The sequence below is a fragment of the Rhipicephalus microplus genome, unplaced genomic scaffold (assembly GCF_043290135.1).
Source record: "Rhipicephalus microplus isolate Deutch F79 unplaced genomic scaffold, USDA_Rmic scaffold_18, whole genome shotgun sequence".
Lineage (NCBI taxonomy): Eukaryota > Metazoa > Arthropoda > Arachnida > Ixodida > Ixodidae > Rhipicephalus > Rhipicephalus microplus.
In genome coordinates, this window is record NW_027464591.1 from 11,259,030 (window position 1) to 11,281,675 (window position 22,646).

At 46.8% G+C, this 22,646-nt stretch overlaps 2 protein-coding genes and 1 long non-coding RNA gene across 4 annotated transcripts; 2 read left to right on the forward strand and 1 right to left on the reverse strand.

Annotated features, from left to right (window-relative positions):
• The first annotated feature begins 4,230 nt into the window (after positions 1-4,230).
• LOC119173723 (uncharacterized) lies at positions 4,231-6,155 on the forward strand. Its single transcript, XR_012888857.1, has 3 exons — positions 4,231-4,414; positions 5,335-5,399; positions 6,102-6,155. It is a non-coding gene; the product is annotated as an uncharacterized LOC119173723 (long non-coding RNA).
• A 1-nt stretch (position 6,156) lies between these two features.
• Positions 6,157-10,881, forward strand: LOC119173639 (uncharacterized; the record flags this gene model as incomplete). The annotated part of the gene is made up of 2 exons (XM_075883548.1): positions 6,157-6,212; positions 8,563-10,881. Coding segments are annotated over 2 exons (1,398 nt in total), but the record flags the coding sequence as incomplete, so codon positions are not given.
• A 3,082-nt stretch (positions 10,882-13,963) lies between these two features.
• On the reverse strand, positions 13,964-19,153 carry LOC119173640 (uncharacterized). Of its 2 annotated transcripts, none has more exons than XM_037424437.2 (5): positions 18,855-19,153; positions 17,856-18,003; positions 16,959-17,599; positions 16,281-16,356; positions 13,964-15,079 (listed from the first exon to the last, which is right to left on the reverse strand). In XM_037424437.2, the coding sequence occupies exons 1-5, from the start codon at positions 18,995-18,997 to the stop codon at positions 14,489-14,491; spliced, it is 1,599 nt and encodes a 532-aa protein (XP_037280334.2). In that variant the 5' UTR covers positions 18,998-19,153; the 3' UTR covers positions 13,964-14,488. The 2 variants fall into 2 exon arrangements, with proteins under 2 accessions (XP_037280334.2, XP_075739664.1); XM_075883549.1 differs by having other exon boundaries at positions 14,870-15,038.
• Between the last annotated feature and the right edge of the window lie 3,493 nt (positions 19,154-22,646).

Below are 22,646 nucleotides of genomic sequence, written 5' to 3' on the forward strand. Positions count from 1 at the left end.
GCCGTTGCCCAGGTCTTCCCATTGTGACCTACAGACTTGGAACGCATGTTCCTCAATTTCTCTGTCTAACCGTGCTATGCGTTTCCTCAACGCCCGGTTATGTCTTTGGCGTTTCCACCTCTTGAGTAGGGCTTGCTTTGCTTCCCACATGTGTAGGAGTCTCCTGTCGATTACTTCGAGATTCGCTTCGGGCGGGATGTGGCACGTTACCGCGTCTACGTCCCGATTGAGCGTCGCGGTCCACTCGTCTATATCCGTGATCGGCTCGTCGCCCCGCCCGCCTTCTGCTCTCTTTTTGCGGAACGCGTCCCACTGCACTAATTTGAGTTTACGGCCTGTGCTTTCAGAGTATGTTCTACGAACGCTCGGGCCCGTGTCTACCGTAATCTCTATCAGAGAGTGGTCACTCCCTAAGTCCTCCTGCGTGTTTTGCCAAGACGCCGCTGTGACATTCGACACGAACGTGAGGTCCGGTAGCGTGTCTGCGCTCACGCTGTTACCCCGGCGCGTCGGATCGGCGGGGTTCGCGATCAGTTCAAGCCGTTGGTCTTGCGAGTCTTCCCAAAGGTGTTTGCCCTTGAGCGTTTCACGCGTGTATCCCCAGGCCCCATGGGGCGCATTAAAATTACCCGCAACTAGCAGAGGTGCGCCGTTGGCGGCCGTGCTTGCTCTCCGGAGCATCTCCCCAAATCGGTGCTGTAGCGTGGGTTTACTGTAGACGTTAAGTACAAACAGGCCTCGGCCGCGCTGAGGAATTAATTGTACAAAAACATGCGGTATCCTTACGCACTCAAGTTCGCGCTGCGCCACCGTGATGTTACGTCTAACCAGCACGGCGGCGACCGGCGCCGGACGCGGCGGGGGCGACGGCAGCGACCGCGGTCGCGCCGACGACGAGAGCGGATAGCCCCGCCCTCGGCAAACCGCGGCCGCCCCCGGCGTCCCACCACGCGCCGAGCGCCGAGCGCCGTGTAGCGCGTTTTTCTTTCCGCCTGTTGTCCACCGCGGCCGCATTTATGGCTTTGTAACCAGCTAGTTTTGCCGGATAATTTGTTTCCTGCAAAAGGATAATGTCCGGTTTCGTCTCACGGCTTCGAATGAATTGCTCGAGATTTCCCCGCTTCCTCCTATATCCCCGGCAGTTCCACTGCCAGATCGTGTACTGTTGTTTGTTAGTGTTAGTGTGAGTGTGCGCGTGTCTAGCCATGGTGATGCTTGTGTTTAATTTAGCCCATCGCCGTCGAGGCGACTGGGGTGCCGCTGAATCTGCGGCTCGGCGTCTGGCAGCGCGTTCTGCTGCTGCTGACTCTGTTGCTGTCTAGCGTAGGGCTTACTCATCGTTCTAATCGGTCGGCCCGCAGATGGCGGGAGTCGCGCTTCAATATTTTCTATGCGCGCAGTGTGCGCGGTGAGCATTTGTGTCATTTGTCCAGAGAGCTTAGCTATCGCACTATTGAACATGTCATTCATCTGAGCCACCTGTTTAGCAAAACGTTCATCGAGGCTGGTCTCGATAGTATCGATTTGTTTCTGTAGCTTATCATAACGGCCAAATCGCTGTGTGGATTCGTGCCTGGCAGGATCTAGTGCTATCCTTTTCGCGATACACGGGCGGTCTTCGCGTCCGCCTGCCCCCTCTCCCGAACTGCTCTCGTCATCCGTGTCCATCTCCGCCGCCTCGGGTCTCGACGGAGTCGAAGACCGAGGCGTCGGTGGTGGCGGCGCCGTCGACTGTTGCTGCGGTTGTTGCATTCGTGGAGCCTCTCCTTTCAATTTGGAATTTTCCGCTTTAAGGGCGGCGTTCTCGCGTTTCAGCTCTGAAATTATCGATTGTAATGGTCCTAGGCGTTGTTCTAGCGCTCGCTCTACCGCTAGCTTGAGCTCGCTCCCACCGTCGCCACCGACGTCGGGACCGCCAGGACGTCCCGCCGAAACAACGCCGCCGGCGCGAAAGGCGGCTACATCCGCCCATCTCACCTGCTGCCATGTGCCCATGGGTCCTTGTTGTTGCGGCTGCCGCCACATCTGATGCTGCTGACTTTGTTGGGTGCCTTGGTTGACAGCTGTGGCGTCCGGAACGGCGCCACCGCGCGTCTTCGACATGCTTCTCGGCCTTGGTGTCCGGCTGCGAGAGCGGGACCGGGATTTACCGCCGCCGCCTCTCGCGTCTCGGCTTGTCGAGCGTCCTCTTCGGGTGGCGTTGGATGAATGACTGTCAAACGCCGGATAATGATTGTAGTAACCTCCGTTGCCTTCGGTGCTAATGCCGCTGTTGTAGATGCTGTCGGACGCTGCGGCCGCTTGCTCTTCTTCACGCCGCTTTCGCTCTAGGCGGCGACGCTTGACTATGTAAGGAGTCTTGTATCTCGCCTTGCAGACGCGGTCACCCGTGAGATGATCCTTGCCACACAGTTGACACCACGGCTCGCAGCGATGGTCAGACGGTGGGTTACTGCTTCCGCAGCCACGGCAAGTCTTGTCGGCAGGGTTGGGACACACATCGGAGCGATGGCCATGCCTCCCGCACGCGTAGCACACGTCGATGTGCTTTCTGTAGAGGGAGCATCTCACAAGCATAGGTCCATAGTATACGTGTCTGGGAACATGGAAATCGTCGAACAATACGATGATGTTGTCCGTGGTGCCCATTCGCTTGGCATGCAGCACGCCGGGGTTGCGCTGCGTCACTAGGTTGTTAACGATGTCCTCCGGGCTCTCGTCTTTGGAAATGTTCCTAATCAGGCCCTTGGAAGTGTTCTCCGGGGCGGCCTGATAGGCGTTCGCCTCGAACTCTCGGTTCCCGATGCAAAGCTTGCTGATGGCTCCGTAGCGTTTGGCTCTGTCCGCGGACGGAGTGCTGAGCACCACGACGTTCTGTTTAACGTTGAGGCAGATGCTGTCCTCTCTAGCCGCTTCTCTACCGATACCTGCCGCGTTACGAAGGCAGCAGTAAATGCGATCTATCTTGTATTCAGCCCCGTTGAATCCGCCGCGGGGGCGCACAATGATCCTGTAGTCATCGGGCGGTAGCTCTGGCATTCAGCTCGCCTTAGCGAGGTGCTGCAAGTAACGAGCACACTTCTTTTTATTCTGCGCCGCTGTGGCAGTATCCGGGGCAATCCCTGTAGTCTCCGCGGCAGCCGCCTGTTGCTGCGTCTCCGTCTTCTGGTCTTGCGCTGACTCGGACGCGCCGTCGGCCTGTTTCGTTCTCTTTATGCTGCACCATCCTGCTCCCTCGCCGAAATCTTCCGGCCGAATGTCCTCTCCTTCTACCTCTACGACATCCATTTAGCCCTGGCAAAGGCCTTGTACGCTGACGTCGGGGATCGGGAGCTCCGAAGAGGTCCGGCGACACGTTAGGCTTGCAGGCCCCACCGCCGCAGCGGCCGGCCTATGGCGTCGTGCGCAGAGACGCTGGACTTGGCGTTCTTGCTTTCGTGGTGGAATAAAAGGCGCCAATAAGTGGCTAAAAAGTGGTCCCACCTGGCAAAACTTGGTGTCAGGGAAGTCCTTGAAACTGCCGCCGATCGATGGTGAGAAGCATTTTCCACGATAAATTCGACAATCCACCAAACACATAGGAAAGTTGCGGAGCCGACGCGCAACACGTCCGCACTCCGTGGCCCCCTAGCGGTCTCTCCCTTGTCTTGGGAAAAAAAACTTCATGGGCGAAAGCCAATACAATTTTAAATACTCAGCTGTGTATAAAAAACTGTCATGTGAAAGCTGAGGCAGTTTGAAGACACTGTGCGCTTTCATATTCACACACCGTTTTCGAATGCATTGGTTTGAACTGGGCAAAGGAGGTCTTCTGCAAGTCTAAATTTCGCAGCAGCCCATACAATTATCCAGTAAATGTGCATAAATCGAAGTGACGAACTGAGGCGCTGAAAGCTGAAGCAGCAGCAAGCAAGCTCTCTTCATTGTTGAACCCTCTCATGAAAACTTTTCAGCGTCTTTTGTTGTGGATCTCAAACGGGGTGACAGCGGCAATCCTCAAATGGCCACGACTACTATTTCCGATCTAATTAGACCGAAACGCGCGTCCAAGGTACTCGGTACAAGTGTTGCGTTAGCGGGAATTGCATCGCAGTCTTTGCTTAGGTTAAGAATCTTGGTGGTGGAATGAGAAATTGTTGTTGTATGCATTGATGGTAGATAAATAACGAGCTAAAATTTTAGAAACGAATGTGAAATCGCTTGAAAACATTGAATGCACTCAAAAATAAATAGACCGATCCCACCAGCCGATCAGCGCATGCGCCGGTTTTCCGGAGTTGCCCCGCCGCCATCTTAGTTGTAGTCAATCGGTCAACCAGACTACAGCGACTACGCAGTGGCCGCCGCTTTTTCAGTACTGCGCCGGAGCTTCGCGGACGTCTCTCCGATTTCACCAGCAAGAAAAAGTCGTCATGTGAGTATTTTCAATACCTACATTGTCTGTTAATGGGAGCAGGCGGCGCGAATTTCGGTCATAAGTGCCTGCTACTCCTTCGTTTCGGCGGGACTTAGGACAGCCACCCGTTCATTGCCTGTTGAGTACCGTTTTCATTTGAGTGATGTATGTAAGCGGTTGTTCTGCGCGACTGTTTTTTTCGCATGTGCATCTCGGGGATTGCAACGTTTGTTTGCACAGTGACGTGCTGTTGGGGACAGGCTTTATATGCGGCGCCGAACCTTTCGTGTCTTACGGCACTTACGTGCACGAGTGTCGCGTTCAACATACAGCATTTGGTAGTAATAATATTTGAAATTCTTAATTTGGGTGGCGTTCTGATTTTAGTCCACCGAACGACGCGGTCGCTATATTTTGAAAACTCTTGACATTGTAGCGTCCCATGTTTCGCGCACGTGAATATGCAAACGCGCCGCTCTCCTTTAGCAGCTGTGATACGCATTCATCAGTCATTCGCACTTGTCGGTTGAGCCGCATGTAAGGATACGGAGCCAACAAGGGACGTTATCTTACCCTGATAACTAGTGCTGTCTTTTTATTGCCTTTGGTATATAGTTCCGAAATAAAAAAGGGGGAACGTAGTAACCATACCAAAGGCGAAAATGATCCAGACTTCGCTGGTTATCAGCGTCAGATATCGTTTATTTTATGTGTTGGCGACGGTCGTGGTGAGGGACTTCTGGTGTCGAATCTCTCCCTGCCTCCCCCCCCCCCCCAAAAAAAAAGGAAGCATGGGCAATAGCTTTCGCATGCCAAGCCGCCGCAGCGCCGTCACCTAATATCGCTGGTTACGCCAGTGGCTATCAGCAGGCTGTGCTGCACGTATCGAAAGCCACGCGTTCGTGCGTTGTTAACAGTATTTACCTCTGTACATGCAGTTACCAGAGAGCTGCAGGTTCGTGTGGTTGGAGGACGGCATCGCCTAGAAAACTGCATTCTTGCGGTACAGTAATGCAGTGGCTGCATTTTTAAATAATCAATATTCTTTTCATGGATTGCGTTTTTATTATGGCTTTTGTCGTGGTCCTGCATTATTTCATTGCAGTTTTTGTTTCGTTGTTATAGCCCTGTTGTTTATGGTCTTTGTAATTTCTACTTCGCTAAGCTTTTTTCTCTTAAGAGTATTTACTGTGTGCAGTATGTGCAACAGTGAAGATTATCTCAGCACTAGTAAAGTGCAGTCCCTGTCATGGGATTACTATTATGTGACTAAAGATTTGGTACTGGTAAGGTCCTGAAAACAGGGCGAGCGATTTCTTCTCTTTTCTTCTCATGAGAACTACTGCTGCGTTTCAGTGTTTTTTGTGCTTTTTTGCATGATGCTACCACACCAACTAGTCCACACGTCGTTACTACTACTCATCGGGTACGAGCATCATGCAGTGGAGGCATATTATGTTATTAATACGTGCAGCTGGTTCATTGGCCTGGCTTCTGCGTGGACAACGGGCACCGACTGTCTGACACTGCCCGGGGTTCTTTTATAGAGTACGCAGCATGCAGATGTTTGTATGTTCCACCAATAGAGGGTAACGCCCTGATAAAAATATGCAATCTAAGAAAGTGTATTGGCTTAGCAGAAAGTTTAGCTGGCTATGTTCAGATTAAACTAACCTTCAGGCTCTGTTTTTTTTTTTTTTTGCAGCTCCGTGTAATGCTGTGCCATGGCATCTGTATTACACAACCACAACAGTCAAGGGCGGACCTGCAAAACAAGCTCCCTGAACCCATACTTTGGAAAGGAGCACATTGTCAGGTATGCAAACTTAACTCGGCAGTCATGATTCTCTAAAACTGATGAGTGCTATTTGGGAAAAAAAGAGCATGCTGACACCCAAATGTTTCAGAAAGTGTAACGTTTCTTGAACTATTCCTAGTGCCACAAAGCTCTACCCATCTTGTAGGCTCTGTAGTATGCAAAAATTCTTCTCTTTATTAAAGTGGTACGCTACAGGCTCAGTAACTTTGTTGATTGTGTGGTTTAATCCGCCGATGCAATGCAGGCATGAGGCGCGCCGTAGTGGAGGGCTCCGTATTAATTTTGACCACCTGGGGATTTTATCGTGCGCCGGAATATTGAAAACACAGGCGTTATTGCTTTTCACCTCCATCAGAAAAGCGGCCGCCGCGGCCGAGAATCGAACCTGCATTCTCTCCCTCAGCAGAACAACGCCTTAGGCACTGAGCAACCGCGGCGGGTCTGAGTAACTTTGTGTTTAGCTGGAAAATAACGCCATTTGTAGCTTTCTCAGCTTTTATTCAATGACCAACAACTCTTGATTGCTGAGAAATGAATAATTAAAGCTGGCATTTCTCTCCTCCATTCCCCTCACATTATTTCGTGAAGTTTCAGACCACGTAACAAAGCGCCCAGATGTCACACCTGTCCCGTTTATTAGGGAGGCGATCGCCGGGCTAATTCCAAGAGCCGAAGTATCGGCCCCCCGAACCGCACCACGAAAGCGTGGACAATTTAGAAGTGGTCCTTATTGGTGCGCCAGCGGACGCCGGCTGTGGCCCAAAGAACAAGACAGAGCCGAGAGATGATAAACAAACAAAATTATATTCTCATTAACGGCAGATCAAAAACAATACACACGTATGCACACTCCACAATAGTTACATACAATACGTCACCAAACAGACAATGTACTACACAGTACAATCAACCACACTTGAAACAACGGACACAGACAACAATACGCACTACGATGCAGTCACATGCATTGAACAACCAAGACACTTAAGGACTAAAGAGATAGAAAACCTATTCAGTCCAAAGTCCTTGGAACAAAAGTCTGAATGATACTCTTCCGAGAATCACTCACTCAAAGTCCAGCGTTGTTGTCGTTCCGCAGCTCTCTGAAGTTTCTCTTCCAGGAAACCTCGCCGGAGTTTCTCTTCCAGGAAAACTCCCGTCTTCAATAGGCCACTCTCCAAGCTTCAAACTTCTTCGCCGGAATCCGTCGGCTTCACACACGCAGCTGTTGCCCGCGTCTTCGCTCGATAGCGGTAAACCCACGCTCTTGCCTGTAGCTCGAGCCGTCCCTACGGACCAAAACTTCGCCGACTACACGGCGGAATTCCTACGCGCTCTGGCGTTAACTTCCGTCACCTCCTGTTCTGTCACTACGGGCAGAACCTTCGCCGACTACACGGCGGAATCCCTACGCGCTCTGGCGTTAACTTCCGTCACCTCCTCATTTCTCGTCTCGGCTGCTCGGTTAAATACCTTGCGCGCGACTTTCCAGAAATTTCTGGTCATTTCGCCGGCGCGATACGCGGCGAAAGCTGGGAAGAGGGCGAGACAGTTGGAATGCCCTCTCCGGCCGGTGAGTCAACTCGGTATGGCCCCGCCCACTTCTTTCTGGAAAAATCGCGGGCTTGCTGGGCCGCCGATGTGGGGTGAGGAGGTTCGTCTGCGAAGCCGTGCTTCTGCGGGGAGAGCGCGCGCCCGGGAGCCCTCGATGTTTGCTTTCTTTTTTTTTCTCTTTTTACCTCGCGGCGTTTCTGCTGCCCGTTGTCGCAAGTATTTGGCGGCGCGCTCTTGTGTAGCGCTCGTTCTGTGACACCAGATCGAGTCGAGCCCGACTTTACTCGATCGTCCCCATCTTCCTGAAAGTTTGTTCTCGCCGGCTATTACTTCCGTCGCTCCCAATCACAAAGTCAACAGTGTGCCGTGTGTTTCCGACAAAGTTCCACTGATTCCCATCCGAATACGTGCAAACTAGCGCAGCTCCCAACCATTTTGCTGTTACAATTTGAGGTCACTTTAAAATGAAGTTTTTTACATATCTGATTGCAGTAGACAGTCTTCTTAAATTTAGTTTTAGTTCTATATCTTCAGAACTTGCACAATGGACAAAAAGTGGGAGTGTGAAAATTTGTGTAGGGAATGAAAAGGTGTTTATGCACAGGAATGTACTCATGCCAACTGTTCTAGCCAAGTACAATTACAAAAATTTCTTCAGCTGTTTCTGCAGGCCTGAAAGTGGGATTATTTTTATTATGCAACAGTTAACTAAAGGGTGGAATGTGTAAATGTATATTCTGGAAGGAAAAAGTCCTGCACAGCATGTAAACGTGAACGTTTATTCTTCATGCAGGTACACTGAAAGTAAAGGCGCTAGAAAACATCGAGATGCTGGCCTGCGGCTTTTCACATCAGGCCACCTGCAAAAGTTGGTGTTTTCAACTGAAGACACCGCAGAGACCGTGGTGAAGGCACAAGTTCTGGCATCCATGGCAACACGGACAGTGTACAGTGTTGGGGTGAAGTTGCTTAAGTGTGATGGGGAGCTTGTCAGTGGCAGCTGCTCATGTGTTGCTGGGAAAGGTGGTGTCTGCAAACATGTTTGCTGCGTTTTGTACGGGCTGATGCACATTGCGCAACATGATCTCACTGAAGTACCAAATGCCATTGCATGCACTGAAGGTGAACGGCAGTGGTACAACCCGCGGGATCCAAAAAAAGTGACTGAGCAATTTCAACAGATTGTATTCTCCAAGGACACCACTGAAAAAATCAGTGATGCACCAAGGCTTCACAAAAAACGAGCAGCCTACTCATGCTTGAGAACACAAGACTCGAATCTGTCAACACTGAGCCTCATAAACTTGCATGGAAACTTCAAAGAATGTGGGCTCGATTGCTTCGCAGACGTACTTGAAGCAAATGACTTTCTTCCCGAAAAACAAAGAAAAGTTGAGAGCCCCGCTACCGAAGATGTGGCTGGGCTACCTTTAAGGTGGCTGGAGCGAGCCAAACAGGGGAATGCTTTGCTGTCATACACAGACGAAGAAGTTACAGCCGTAGAGGCAGCCACACGACTGCAAAGTGCTTGCCTCCTTTGGCATATGTATAGGGAGGGTCTGATCACTGCATCTGTAGCGCATAGAGTTTACACATGGGTCAGGACGTGCCAAACCAAAATGGGGCCGCATGATCCCCGACGTCTCATCGCAGCAGTGGTTGGGAAAAAGAAAGGCAGGGCAACATTTGCCATGAAGAGAGGCCTGCTGTGTGAGCCTGAAGCCAGGAAAGCCTTTCAGGACAAAAATGACAGCCACGTGGAGCTTGAGGTGACTGAAACTGGCCTCTTCCTCTCTCGTCATCACGCTTTTCTAGGTGCAAGCCCAGATGGGCTCGTGAAGTGTAAATGTTGCGCACCACGGCTGCTTGAGATCAAAGTGCCCCTAAAAATTCAAGATTTTGCCAAAAGGCAGTTGCGTGCTGGGGAACTAAAAAAAAGTAGTGGCTATTATACTCTGGTGCAAGTGCAGATGGGTGTGACTGGTCTGAACACCTGCGTGCTGTTTGTTTACAGCAAGGAAGAGTGCCGACAAATCTCCGTGCCATTTGACCAGAGTTTCTTCACGGAATTCATAGAAAGTTGCAAATTTTTTACTTCCAGCTACTTGCTTCCCTACATTTCCAGTAACTGGTAAAGTAAAGCTAGAAAATGTTTTCAAGCTTGTGCGTGTGTTCTGTCATACCATAAATACTTCAAGCCAGTAGAAGTAGCCCACCAGAGTTTTGCTTCTGTGCCTGTAAATTGCCTTTTCTACAACAAAGATGTTTATGTATGAGGTTTGTGCATTTTTGTTCTGCGTTAACAAGAACAGTCTACCCTCTTTCTTTGTACATCATTCACGTGCATAACTTGACCACGCTGGGGAAAAATAGTACAAATGAGCGTGAGGCCCTCCAGTGTGAAGCGTCTGTGTGCTTCATGCTGATTTCGCGGAGGCATAGGCTTGCTTATTTATGCCATGAAGCACACGAAACTGCACCACTGGCGTTATTGTTGCTACTAATATTCACACCATTATGGCTTGCGTGCTACTGTAAGGGCCGGCCTTGCTCCAAAACAGCAACTTATGTGGAATTTAAAAAAATTCTCGGGGCACCTAAGCTTGCTTACGTACTGTGGAGGTAAAAAGCCTGGTGATACTTATTAACTGCTTCTTTACTGATAGGGTATTTGTGTTATTTGTGTCTGTCTTCATTGCCACTTTGTTCAATGTAATGTTACATTGACGGGCTCTTTTACTGCTGCATTGTCTGTACTTCTCTTTTCGCCTTCATTTTGAATTAATTCAAGGTGAATTAAACAAGCAGACCGGTAACACATGCCACAGCTTTCCATGAATCAGTTTTGTGGGACAGCGAGGCACCTGCTCACGTGTCACTTGGCATGAGCTATTCGAACTTTTATCCCACCACTGCTAATGTGTAGGCCTGTGCTATGATGTGTTGTGACCCGCTTCTTTTATGGCCCTACTTTTTACCCACCACTGCTAGTGTGTAGGCCTGTACTATCATGTGCCTTCTGGCCTGTTTTTTTTTTGTTTTCCTGAAGGCCCTACACAGTTTACGGGAAGCACGAAAACAATGTCAAATAAACCACTGTACTGGAGCCCTATGTGGAAAATATTTTTAGACAACTGTTTCTTGCAAAACAGGCGGTTGCAGGCTTCTTGAAATTTACTCGAGCACTGTGTAACGCCGTTTCTTCACAGCTCCATTATCCTCCTGCAGCTGGTTTCTATGCAGGAAATGATACACTCAACATACCTTCAGTTTATCAATGAATGCTGTCACGCATTAAAAGGCTACGTCAGCCTGTTAATTAACCTTTCATGTTTATGTTAAACCACAGCAGACTGGATGGCTGGACACAAGGGGACAATCTCATCTCCGTAAAGATAGAGGGTCAAGAGGCGGGGGCGTAGCGGTAGCAATTAAAAAAAATATCAAATCCTTTGAACTCGATGGCATTCCCGACCACGAAAGCGTCTGGTGCAAAATAACATATTATGATAAAAGTATAATTGTAGGAGGGGTATATCGGCCTCCAAATGCGGCACCTGACTACATTGAAGTGATTCATGATTATCTTTCAAAGCATACTAACTCTAGGTCAAAAATTATCCTTGCTGGGGATTTTAATCTTCCCGGAATAAATTGGAACAATGGTTCACATGATGGTCGTGACGTTGCTAGTTCAGAATTACTACTGGACGTAGCGTTCGCGTTTTCATTGAATCAACTAGTAACTGATAACACTCGGATCACTGCGACGTCATCGTCTTTACTTGACCTAGCGTTTGTAAGTAGTACATTAGAAGGTTCTTCTGCGTCCATCGAGAATGACATTTCCGATCACAAATCGATTACCTTAACCTGCCCTATTTCATGCGCGAAGAAATACAAAAAGCCACTACCTACTTACTTTAAAGATTACGCACGTGCAAATGACCCTGCTGTGCTACGTTTCCTGGAAACACAATTTCATGAATTCATTGAGCTTACAGACGTAAAAGAACTTTGGGCGCATTTTAAAAGCACTGTTAAATATTGCGAAGACACATTCATTCCGAATAAAAAGAAACGCATCAACCGAGAATACCCTTGGATAACGCGTGAGATAATTCAACTGAAAATAAAAATAAAACGACGGCAGAAAAAGGGAACCAAAAACAACGTACGTGATCTTATCGGGACATTAAAGCATAAAATGTCAGAAGCAAAAACCCGCTTCTTTAACACTACGTTAGCTTCGTTTATGGCGCACTGTCCCAAAAAATTCTGGCGATACTTATCAGATGAACGAGACTCAATCTCACAAATTAAAAATTCGGAACAAATCATTAAAGATCCCGAACACATTGCTAATGAGATGAACAAGTTTTTTCAGTCAGTTTTCACGAAACATACCAGTAATGCGCTACTACCTCCTTATACTGTGAGAATACCCATGGAAGAATTAATCGTAAATGAGGAGGGCATACTTTCTCTATTACAAAAGCTTGATCAAAAGAAATCTACGGGCCCCGATCAAATCACTAACTCATTTTTAAGCCGATACGCTAATTGGACATCTAAGTATCTCTTTAAAATATACACGTTATCTCTTCAAACTTCACAGATACCAGACGACTGGTGCAATGCTGTAGTAGTTCCTATACATAAATCAGGCCCCAAACTAGAAATAAGCAACTACCGCCCAGTGTCACTTACGAGTTCGTGCTGCAAAATAATGGAACATGTAATTTTCAAGGCCATAATAACTCACCTAGAAACAAACGAACTTCTCTACAAACAACAGCATGGTTTCAGATCAGGCCTCTCAACTATAACCCAATTAGCTGAATTAACTCATGACATAGCCAACGCAATCAACGATAACGTCCAATTAGATGCTATATTTTTAGACTTTTCTAAGGCGTTCGACGTTGTCCCACATCTGGATTTAGTCAAAAAACTAACGGCTTTTGGTATTGATATCAAAATAATATCCTGGATCAACAACTTCTTAACTAAACGGAAACAAAGCGTTAAAATTGACAATCAGCTATCAGAACCACTTGATGTTTATTCTGGTGTACCTCAGGGATCGGTTCTTGCACCTCTGCTATTTTTAATGTTTATTAACGACATCCACTTTTCCGTTGAGAACCCTATTCAGATGCGTCTGTTTGCCGACGACTGTGTCGTGTACACAGTCGTGCGCAATTCAGACGACCAAACTAAACTTAACAATTCACTTCAGGCAATTTATTCCTGGTGCAATACTTGGGGCATGAAATTAAACACATCAAAAACGCATTGCATTTCCTTTACAAATAAGAAATCCCCCCTTAACTATACATATAGGATTGGAAACTCAATTATCGAAAAATGCAATCAAGTAAAATACCTAGGCATTACACTCACGCCGAATCTTAACTGGGAACCACACATCTTGGCCATGTGTCAGAAAGCGGAAAAGAAATTATCTTTCTTGAGAAGAAAACTGCGCAATGCACCACCACATATTAAAATAAATGCCTACAAAACACTAATTAGACCATGTTTAGAGTACGCCGATCTCATCTGGAGTCCACATCAAAAGTACCTGATTAGTAAAATAGAACGAATACAAAAATTGGCAGTAAGGTTCGTATATTCAGAATTCGCGAGGCAGTCCAGTACCGCAGATTTACTCGCAAGGGCAAACTTAAAACAACTTTTTCAACGCAGAATAATGTCACGATTAAAATTCCTTTACCAATTATATCATGGTCATTTCCACATATCACGCTCTCATTATCTGCAAGATCCACTTAAACAATCATTCCGACTAAATCATTCTAAAACAATACGCCAACCTTTAAGTCGTGTAAACGCTCACAAACATTCACTTTTTCCGTCAGCTATCTCCCTCTGGAACAGCCTACCCAACGACATTGTTTGTTGTAGTACGATTGACTCTTTCATCAACCGCATACAGTGTATTGAATTTGCACCATGATTTTTTTTTTTTCTGGCAATGTATGTATTTCGATGTATCTGTGTACCCACTCCTGCTTGGGCCGTGAAGGGCCTGCAGTATATTCAAATAAAAAAAAAATATGGTGATAGCCCATACAAGTATGCTTCTCAATGGGCAGCTATGGCCGCGATCACGAGCTTTTACCCTATCGAAATAAATGTATGTACCTATTCATTGACACCGCCAGGCATGGGTTCACTTCGATTTTAATGGAAAGCATCAAAACGTGCCGCTGTTTGAAATGGTGACAGAGATGAAGAGAGTATGGCTATTGCATAATGCACGTTCATGACAGTACAGGTAGCAATGTGTTATGACAACAAAAAAGAAAAGGGGGGTCAATGCAGACAACACATCTTTTCGTGCAAGTAAACGTAGTTCTCAAGAAATTTAGAGAATAAGGGAATGACCAAGTAAACAAAGCAAATAAACTGAATACAAAACCTAGGCAGGGACATTTCTTATGATGCTTGAATGTGCACGGGAAGGATACGGCTCTTCGTACGTGCCCTCCTGAAGGGATTGGGTTGTTCCTTGTTTTGGGCTAAGGTGAATAAAAAAGCTTGGAGAGACGGTGAGCAGTTCCTAGAACAGGCACAATGGCCTATATTCTTCCCATTTCTGGCTGTGTTGCATGGCCAAAAAAGTAGTCAAATGTAGTGCAAGTGAACTGGCGCAGCCTATCAGCAGACATGCAGACTTCACTCACATCTGCTCACAGCAATGGCTCACCCACAAAGTTTGTCAAGCGTGCGCAAACATGCCACACCTTGTTCAGTTGTCCAGACATGCTGTTTGGAAACACCTGTGAGAGTATTCTGTAGGTCTTTATCCTCCGAATGACCCTTTCCACATGTATGCGCACACTGGCAATAAGCCTTGTCTCAGTTTTATCTGCTTCAGACAGTTGAGGCCGTCCTTCCATGAATGGCGGAATGTTCAAGTGCAGTGAAAGTTCCTTGCACTCTTCTTCGATGGTGAACCCCCTATCAGCCATCAAACTTCGCCCTGGTGAGAACTTTTCCAACACACCGGAAGCCTTTGTTAGGGCCTTGTCAGACAGCCTCCCAGGAGAAAGATCGGACACGAACATAACAAAGCCGTTCGGGCTGCACACAACTAACCCTTTTGCAGTATTGTGCTTTTTGTACGAGGAATAGGTCTCACTCTGTACACGGAATGACGAGGGGGTTTCGATGAAAATTTCGGTGCAGTCGAGGATGCCGTCAACAGTGGTGTAGCCCTTGTCAGTGAAAGCTTGTGGCCTGTACTTGTCGCACAGGGGGGGAGGCATCCAAGTTGGGACCTGAAAAAAAGAAGGAAAAGTGGGTTTTCATATTTTTTACATTAATATCATCAGTGGCTTAGGAACGGGCGGAGGGAGTGGTCTTAGAGTGGTGGATCTATGCGAAGGATCTAAGACTGCATTCTCAATGCACATGAATCTCCCCATTGCTCTTAATGTACGATTTAAAAAGTCACCTTCTCCACCTTTGATTTTTGCCACAAGTACTGGCACTGCTCTGCAGTAGAGACCGCAAGATGAGTCATCACAGCGTGTAACACTGTCAAATGAATCTACAAATGCTCTAAAAATTAGCAAAAAACACACGGGCACACGAGAAGCATGCTGGGATAAGCATTCTCTCAACAAAACATTTTTTGGAAGCATTGTTACATATAAATAAAATCATTTACTGCATTGGGCATGTGCTGTAAGACCCAGAAGGTTCATCGATTGATTTATTGAGTTATAATGCACAGGCACAACATAAGTTATAAGGTGCACTGTAGTGGAGGGCTTCAGTTTAATTTGATCAGATGGGAACCTTTACCGAGCACCTTAATCTCGAACATGCGAGCATTTTCGCTTTTTGCCTGCGTAAGAAAAGCGGAAGCCACGGCCGAGAATCGAACCCGCATCCTTGGGCAGCACAACGCCGCGGGCACTGAGCCATGTAGCAACCCGCAGAATAAAAAAAGTGAAATGAGTACATTTAAGGTGAGGTGACATGTGACGTTGCTTCCAATAATTTTTAGCTGAGAGTGAGTGCTTGTCCCATTGTGCTTCGCCTGTGTTGTATTTTTGCGCTCTGGGTTTTACAAGCGTGCACCAACTGCCTAACGAGTAGTTTTACTGAAATTTACTTTAATTCAATCGATCCATCTTAGAATGCAAACACAAGGTGTTCAAGCTGAGCAATCTTGCAGTAAGCTTAAAAAAGCATGCTTCGGGGAATTAAATTACCTGTATGTTCTTAGCAGGTATCTTGACAGACAGAAAGGCAGTAGTGGGGGCTAATATATCTGGCCATGAGGGGAAGGCTGACAAACACCCCTTGAAATAGAACCCTGGCTACGCGACAGATCAGTGTACAGTTGGCCTTTTATACCTAAAATTCCATCCAGTCCCCTTTCTCCCTTCCCATAAATGTTGCAATTTGTCGCGGCCATCACAGAGACCACAAACAAAAGGGAATAAAAAAAGATAACTGGTGCTGACATACCTGGCGAAGCCTGTTGTCCAAAAAATCCAGCCATGTTACCCAGATCCTCGAAACGGTTGACGTAGAAACGCCAAACCTGTACGAAAAACAAATTTGCAAAAAATGCGCATCAGTAGTTTTCTGCAGCACAAACAAAAGAACCTACGGTTGCAATGAAGATGTCATTGCAGAAGATGCTTAAACGGTACTGAATTCCTTTTGTGTAAGCACCTTGTTACTTCCAGTCATTTTCATTATAAACGATAAGTGAAAAAGTGCTGCATACCATTGCTGATATTTTGAGGAACGTACGAATACACAGCAAGCTGCATTCCCCCTATGCACAAAGTAACTAACAAAACCAGCTACGCTCGGCAGGAACACTGAAATTTGGCTTAAACTTCAATTTCTGAGTGAATGAAAGTTCGTTTGCTCCCGGACAAGCACTAAGGGTATTACAAAATACCAAATCTTTTGAATAAAGCAAACTCGTATTTTGTCTTCATGGCCCCTTTCGGGCTGATTGGGTTATGCTTGTTTCCCTCACAGCATATTCATAAATAACATTATACACAGTATGCCCGCGTAAATGTATTGGCATGGTAACAGAGTTTCATTAGTCACTCCACTTGGACCTTATGCAAAGGCAAAAATGAGTACTGATGCAAAAAAAAAAACACTTCAACGTTGGCAGCGTACCTGTACGCAAGGTCAAGGCCGTCAAGGCCCAGCCGTAGCCTCATCAGGACGAGCACAAGCTGTGTCTTCAAAGGCAGGATGAAGTTCCGGTCCTCGTTCTCCGTTTCCTTCATCTGCCAGAACCGCAGCTTTTTCGCATCTGGTTCAAGTAGGGACCAAAAACTGTCGAAGGACTTTCTGGATGTAAAGCCAGTGTAGTACCGCAGCTTCTTTTCATCTTCTACAAGGGCTTCATACGTGATGTCAATCTTTTGTGTAGCTTCAGCCTTGCACCTCTTGACTTTCTTCTGCATACAGGATAGCTCAAGCCGCAAGCACCTATTCTTCTGCTGAAGGCGGTCACATAGCTTTTTTGCTTCAGCGTGGTCCTGTTGAGAGCGTTTTAGCTGGCGGTTGAGCTCTTCAACATGCGCGTAAGCAGCTTCAGCCTTTTCTGCTAGCTCAGTTATTATATTATTTTGGCAAGCAACTTTCTTGGCAAGCTGGTCATAGCTTGACTCTTGGCTGCTGTAGGCATGGTCCATGAGTAGAGTGCTTTGCTGTGCGGTGTCTTCACTGTCGCTGCTGCTACTAGTGATGGCAGAGCCTGAGACTTCTGGGTCGTGCTGGGGTGCCACAGTGGGACTGTTGGGAAGTTCCGGCTGTCAGGGGAAAATGAAAAAAGAAAGCCATGTGTTTCAGTGATTTTTACAACACACTGTGCAGCTGCAGGTGAGATTTCCAATACTGCATTTTATACCTTCACACGAGTTTAAGTTTACTCGGCATCATTGCTTTTTTTACGCAGTAGCGCAACCCTTAAGTAGCCATTGCCTGCATTAAGCCATAACAAAATATTCAGAGGTGCATATGCAACAACGTAATGCTATTTCTCTGCATTGCTTGCGCTCAAATTACCTGTGTCCTTATGAGTGGTCGCCTCCTTTCCACCTTTTGCGGTCTCAGCGGGAAGATTGTGGGCACTCTGTTCATGTAAGTCTTTTTTCCTCCTTCGAAGTGGGCACCGCATACTCGGGGTCCCGTGGTAGGCGTAAACTTGGAGAACCTGAGCACAAAAAGTTCCAGCATTATTTCATATGACACTGAACATCACCTACTGCGTTTTCAGGTTCCTTTTAAATGTCCAGTCTGCATGCTACCACTGCAAGACAACAGTATCACTTTCTCTTGATTAACGTACAAAAAGTTCCATATCAGTCAAGGGCAAATGACAAATGTAATTTTAATTTTCAGCCTCACTCGACAACGCCACACACAGGTAAATTATACAGCTGTTTGTGCCACTCATCTGCATAGGTGCAGCGAAATCGGCCGCGTGCATGCACCAGATAACTATTTTACGGAAAGGACGAGATTACAGAGGCACCGTTTGCATCGAGGGTGATCCGCGAAAGCTAATCGCCGTTTGGCACAACGAGTTCTGGGTAAGTTGTTGCAAGCGTGCCGTGAAGTACGTTACGTCGTTTCTAAAAAGTAAGGTCTCGATGTACGGTAGAGCTATTAGGAGAGCCTCGTCAATGAGCTTGCCTTCCCCTTATGCCTGCATGCTTGCCACTTGCGTTGTAAAAAAAAAACGCAAGCCGCGTACGCGGTGCTGCACTTGCGCAACATGGAAAACTAAAAGACCTCAGCACTACAACTCGTAATAATAATAATATTAGTACGCAGCGGTAACAAAAAACGCTAGAATAAGGAAGATGCGCTAAAAAATGACCGGCATGCACAACCGCGAACCGCGGCTGAGCTATCCGGTAAGAGTATACGCAGGCAGAGTGAGCAAAGATCATATTCTTTGGTATGCTAAGCTTCATGATTAAACATTCACATAAAAAAAAACCACCGCAATACGCTTATTTAGTTTCAAAGCGGCACTATACATTTAATAAGATGTCTTACCTGCCGCCCCGTCCAGCCCTGTTGATACGCTGAATCCACGTCTCCCGAAGCTTTTGCTCTTTAGGAAAGACGTAGAAACCCAAGCCTTTATCCCTTGTGCTGTTGTTGTAGCATCCAGGAACACAGCACGTAAATCCTCCCATCGTAAGACGGCTCCACACGACCGAAAAATCTATCGAAAAGGGAACGCTCAGGCACTTCGGCTGGCTGGTGCGCCCGGACGACTACAAGTACCGGCATGCACCGCGGCTGCCGCGGCAGCGGTGGCGTCGCGAAACTGGCCTGTGGGATCGGTCTATTGCGGGTAGTGTTAGACAGCTACAAAAGAAGAAAAGCAAACATTATAAAAGGTTTGAAACTGAAACATTCTGAAACACCTAAAGCATGAATGTCTACTGACAAGGTATGTTATTTTGATATTAAAATTCATTTGCGTATGCTGCACCTACCGACATCAACACATGATTGATGTTAGGCCACTACAGTAGCAATAGTAGCGACTTGAAGTGGCAGCCTGGCTATTGAAATGTCAGGTAACAAAATTTCTGAAATAGGCGCTTGTGCGTCACCAAAACATTCAAAGAGGGCGCTTGTGTGTCGCCAACGCATAGATGAGCCGCCAGGATTTCTTCAATAGGATAGGTGGGGGGGGGGGGGGGGGCTGAGCAAGTGAGTACATCCTGGGGGGGGCCGTATCAACCGCTAGTGCCCACAAGCTAGGGTCCTTTCAGCACCGCCGCTGTCTCAAAGTGTGGAGCGGGCATTGCTGCTGACGTCAGGATATCTTGTAAGCATGTGAAGAGAAAATTTCGACGTCACAGCACACTCAGGGGAACAGTTGAAAGATAGACTTGGTTTAGCAGATAGTGCGATTCGAGAAAGCTCGTAAAATTGAGCTTTTTTGTGTGTTATCACAATTAAAAAGAAAAAAAAAAGTCTTTAAGTCAAGGACAACCAAGACAGCATTATAGGTACTTTGTATTAAATCTGCAGCATTTCTTTGCGAACTTTAGTGATTTTAAGGGTATCTATCTACCTGGCCGCTTACGTTTGGGTGTTCTCGTCCGAACACTGCTGCTGACACCAAAGCCCGAGCACTCGGAACGAGGCTTGAGCTACCTGCCTTCGCTTTTAGGTGCCAGGGATGGAATCGTCAGCTATCTCAATTTTACATTAATTTACCTAATTTTCCGCCCACCAGGAGCTATGGTAGGCATTCTTCGCAGCTCGCAACCGGAAATAAAGTTCGGGATAGTGAGCTGGGCCAGAAGGGTCGCCGAAGCACAGCAATGTGCGGCCATCTAGAGCGGCCCGAGGGCCCGTCGTCACCCTGCTTCCACTTTCCCTGCCACGCCTGCCCTGAAATGACTCTTCCGAGGATCAATAGAGTCCCTTACCTACCTCAGACATATTTCTTCATCTCCTTCACCCACAATGTGAAAACATATTACGAATAGAGATTGCACAAAAACTTCAAATACTGCAATTTTCTCTCCAGATGCAGCCTTGGGCAGGTATATTTTAAGGGCTCTGAGCAACTCTCACTTAACTCAAGAAAACGACACGTCGAAAGCCATATCGGAGAACCCGGTTCTCAATAGCTTCCACTATCCTCCACCGCGCAAGTGTTTCAACGGGTGTGTAGATCTTCCTTTGGATTGTAAATTAGGGGGAGAGCGCATCGCAGTCCCCCACTACCAAAAATTTCATGCCCCATCTGTGTTTAGAAAAAGTTTATTATCTCCTGGGACGCAACAAAGCTAAGGGACAAGCGTCTGTATAACAGGCACAATAACAAACAAAAGACAAAGCACAACATACATTACACATTTAAACAAGTGTCCAAGTCCGTAGGATGTCCATCGTTCATAGTACTAATAACTATACATACACTACATAAATGCACTAATCACAATATGGACAATGTACATGATGATATATGTGCAGAATTTACAAGACTTGGTGAAGATGTTAGAAAATATGTACAACAGGTATCAATATTCATGCCCCATCTGCCCCAGTTTGGGGTAGTGGCAGGGGTCAGCACGAGTGCGCCAGGTATGCTGCCCGAAAACGGGTCGCACTCGGTCAGCACCCATCGCGACGTTTTGTGTCATTCTGGTGAGGTGCAGACGACGGTCGAAGATTACTGTTTGCTTCTTGTACATTTTAAGGAGCCATTTGAAGAAACACTAATGGCCCACTAATATGCATCGACCTGTTAAATAAAATTGAACGTAGCTCTGATTGATGATTAAAAAAAGCTCAGGTTTGATCAAATATAATAGCAGTTTTAGCGCAACAAGCATGAATCATCTTTACGCCGCTAGAGGCGCTAGCGCGGCGGTCAATTAACGGAGGGCGCACGTTTTATCCAAGGCTATTCATGTTCATGCACTTGTGCATGCATTTTCAGCTCCACATCATGACGTTCCAGTCAATAAAGAAATTACAGCTCAGTCACTTTCCATGTGCAGGTTTCGCATAACATCGACTGCGAAGATACGTGCGATCTACTAATTGTTTTTTTTTTCTGCGATTTGGGAAGGGATGTTTTGCATAATCGTACATTTTGATAGTCTCAATTTTTGTTATTCGAAGGTATTTTTTTTTTATGGAAAGCAAGTAGCGAGTTAAAACGCACCCGTCCTCTCGTGCTTATGGTACCTTTGTCTTGGGAAAAAAATTCATGGGCGAAAGCCAATACGATTTTAAAGACCCAGCTGTGTATAAAAAACTGTCATGTGTAAGCTCAGGCAGTTTGAAAACACTCTGCGCTTTCATATTCACACATCATTTTCGAACGCGTTGGTTTGAACTGGGCAAAGGAGGTCTTCTGCAAGTCTAAATTTCGCAGCAGCCCACACTATTATCTAGTCAATGTGCATAAATCGAAGTGACGAACTGAGGCGCTGAACGCTGAAGCAGCTGCAAGCAAGCTCTCTTCATTGTTGAACCCTCTCATGAAAACTTTTCAGCGTCTTTTGTTGTGGATCTCAAACAGGGTGACAGCGGCAATCCTCAAATGGCCACGACTACTATTTCCGATCTAATTAGACCGAAACGCGCGTCCAAGGTACTCGGTACAAGTGTGGCGTTAGAGGGAATTGCATCGCAGTCTTTGCTTAGGTTAAGAATCTTGGTGGTGGAATGAGAAATTGTTGTATGCATTGCTGGTAGATATCAAACGAGCTAAAATTTTAGAAACGAACGTGAAATCGCTTGAAAACATTGAACACACTCGAAAATGAATTGCGGGTAGTGTTAGACAGCTACAAAAGAAGAAAAGCAAACATTATAGGAGGTTCCGAACTGAAACATTCTAAAACACCTAAAGCATGAACGTCTACTGACGAGGTATGTTATTTTGATATTAAAATTCATTTGCGTATGCTGCACCTACCGACAACAACACTTGATTGATGTTAGGCCACTACAGTACCAATACTAGCGACTTGAAGTGGCAGCCTGGCTATTGAAATGTCAGGTAAAAAAATTTCTGAAATAGGCGCTTGTGCATCACCAAAACATTCAAAGAGGGCGCTTGTGTGTCGCCAACCCATAGATGAGCCGCCAGGATTTCTTATATAGAATAGGTGGGGGGCGGGGGGGGGGGGGGGGGCTGAGCAAGTGAGTACATCCTGGGGCCGTATCAACCGCTAGTGCCCACAAGCTAGGGTCCTTTCAGCACCGCCGCTGTCTCAACGTGTGGAGCGGGCATTGCTGCTGACGTCACGATATCTTGTAAGCATGTGAAGAGAAAATTTGGACGTCACAGCACACTCGGGGCGC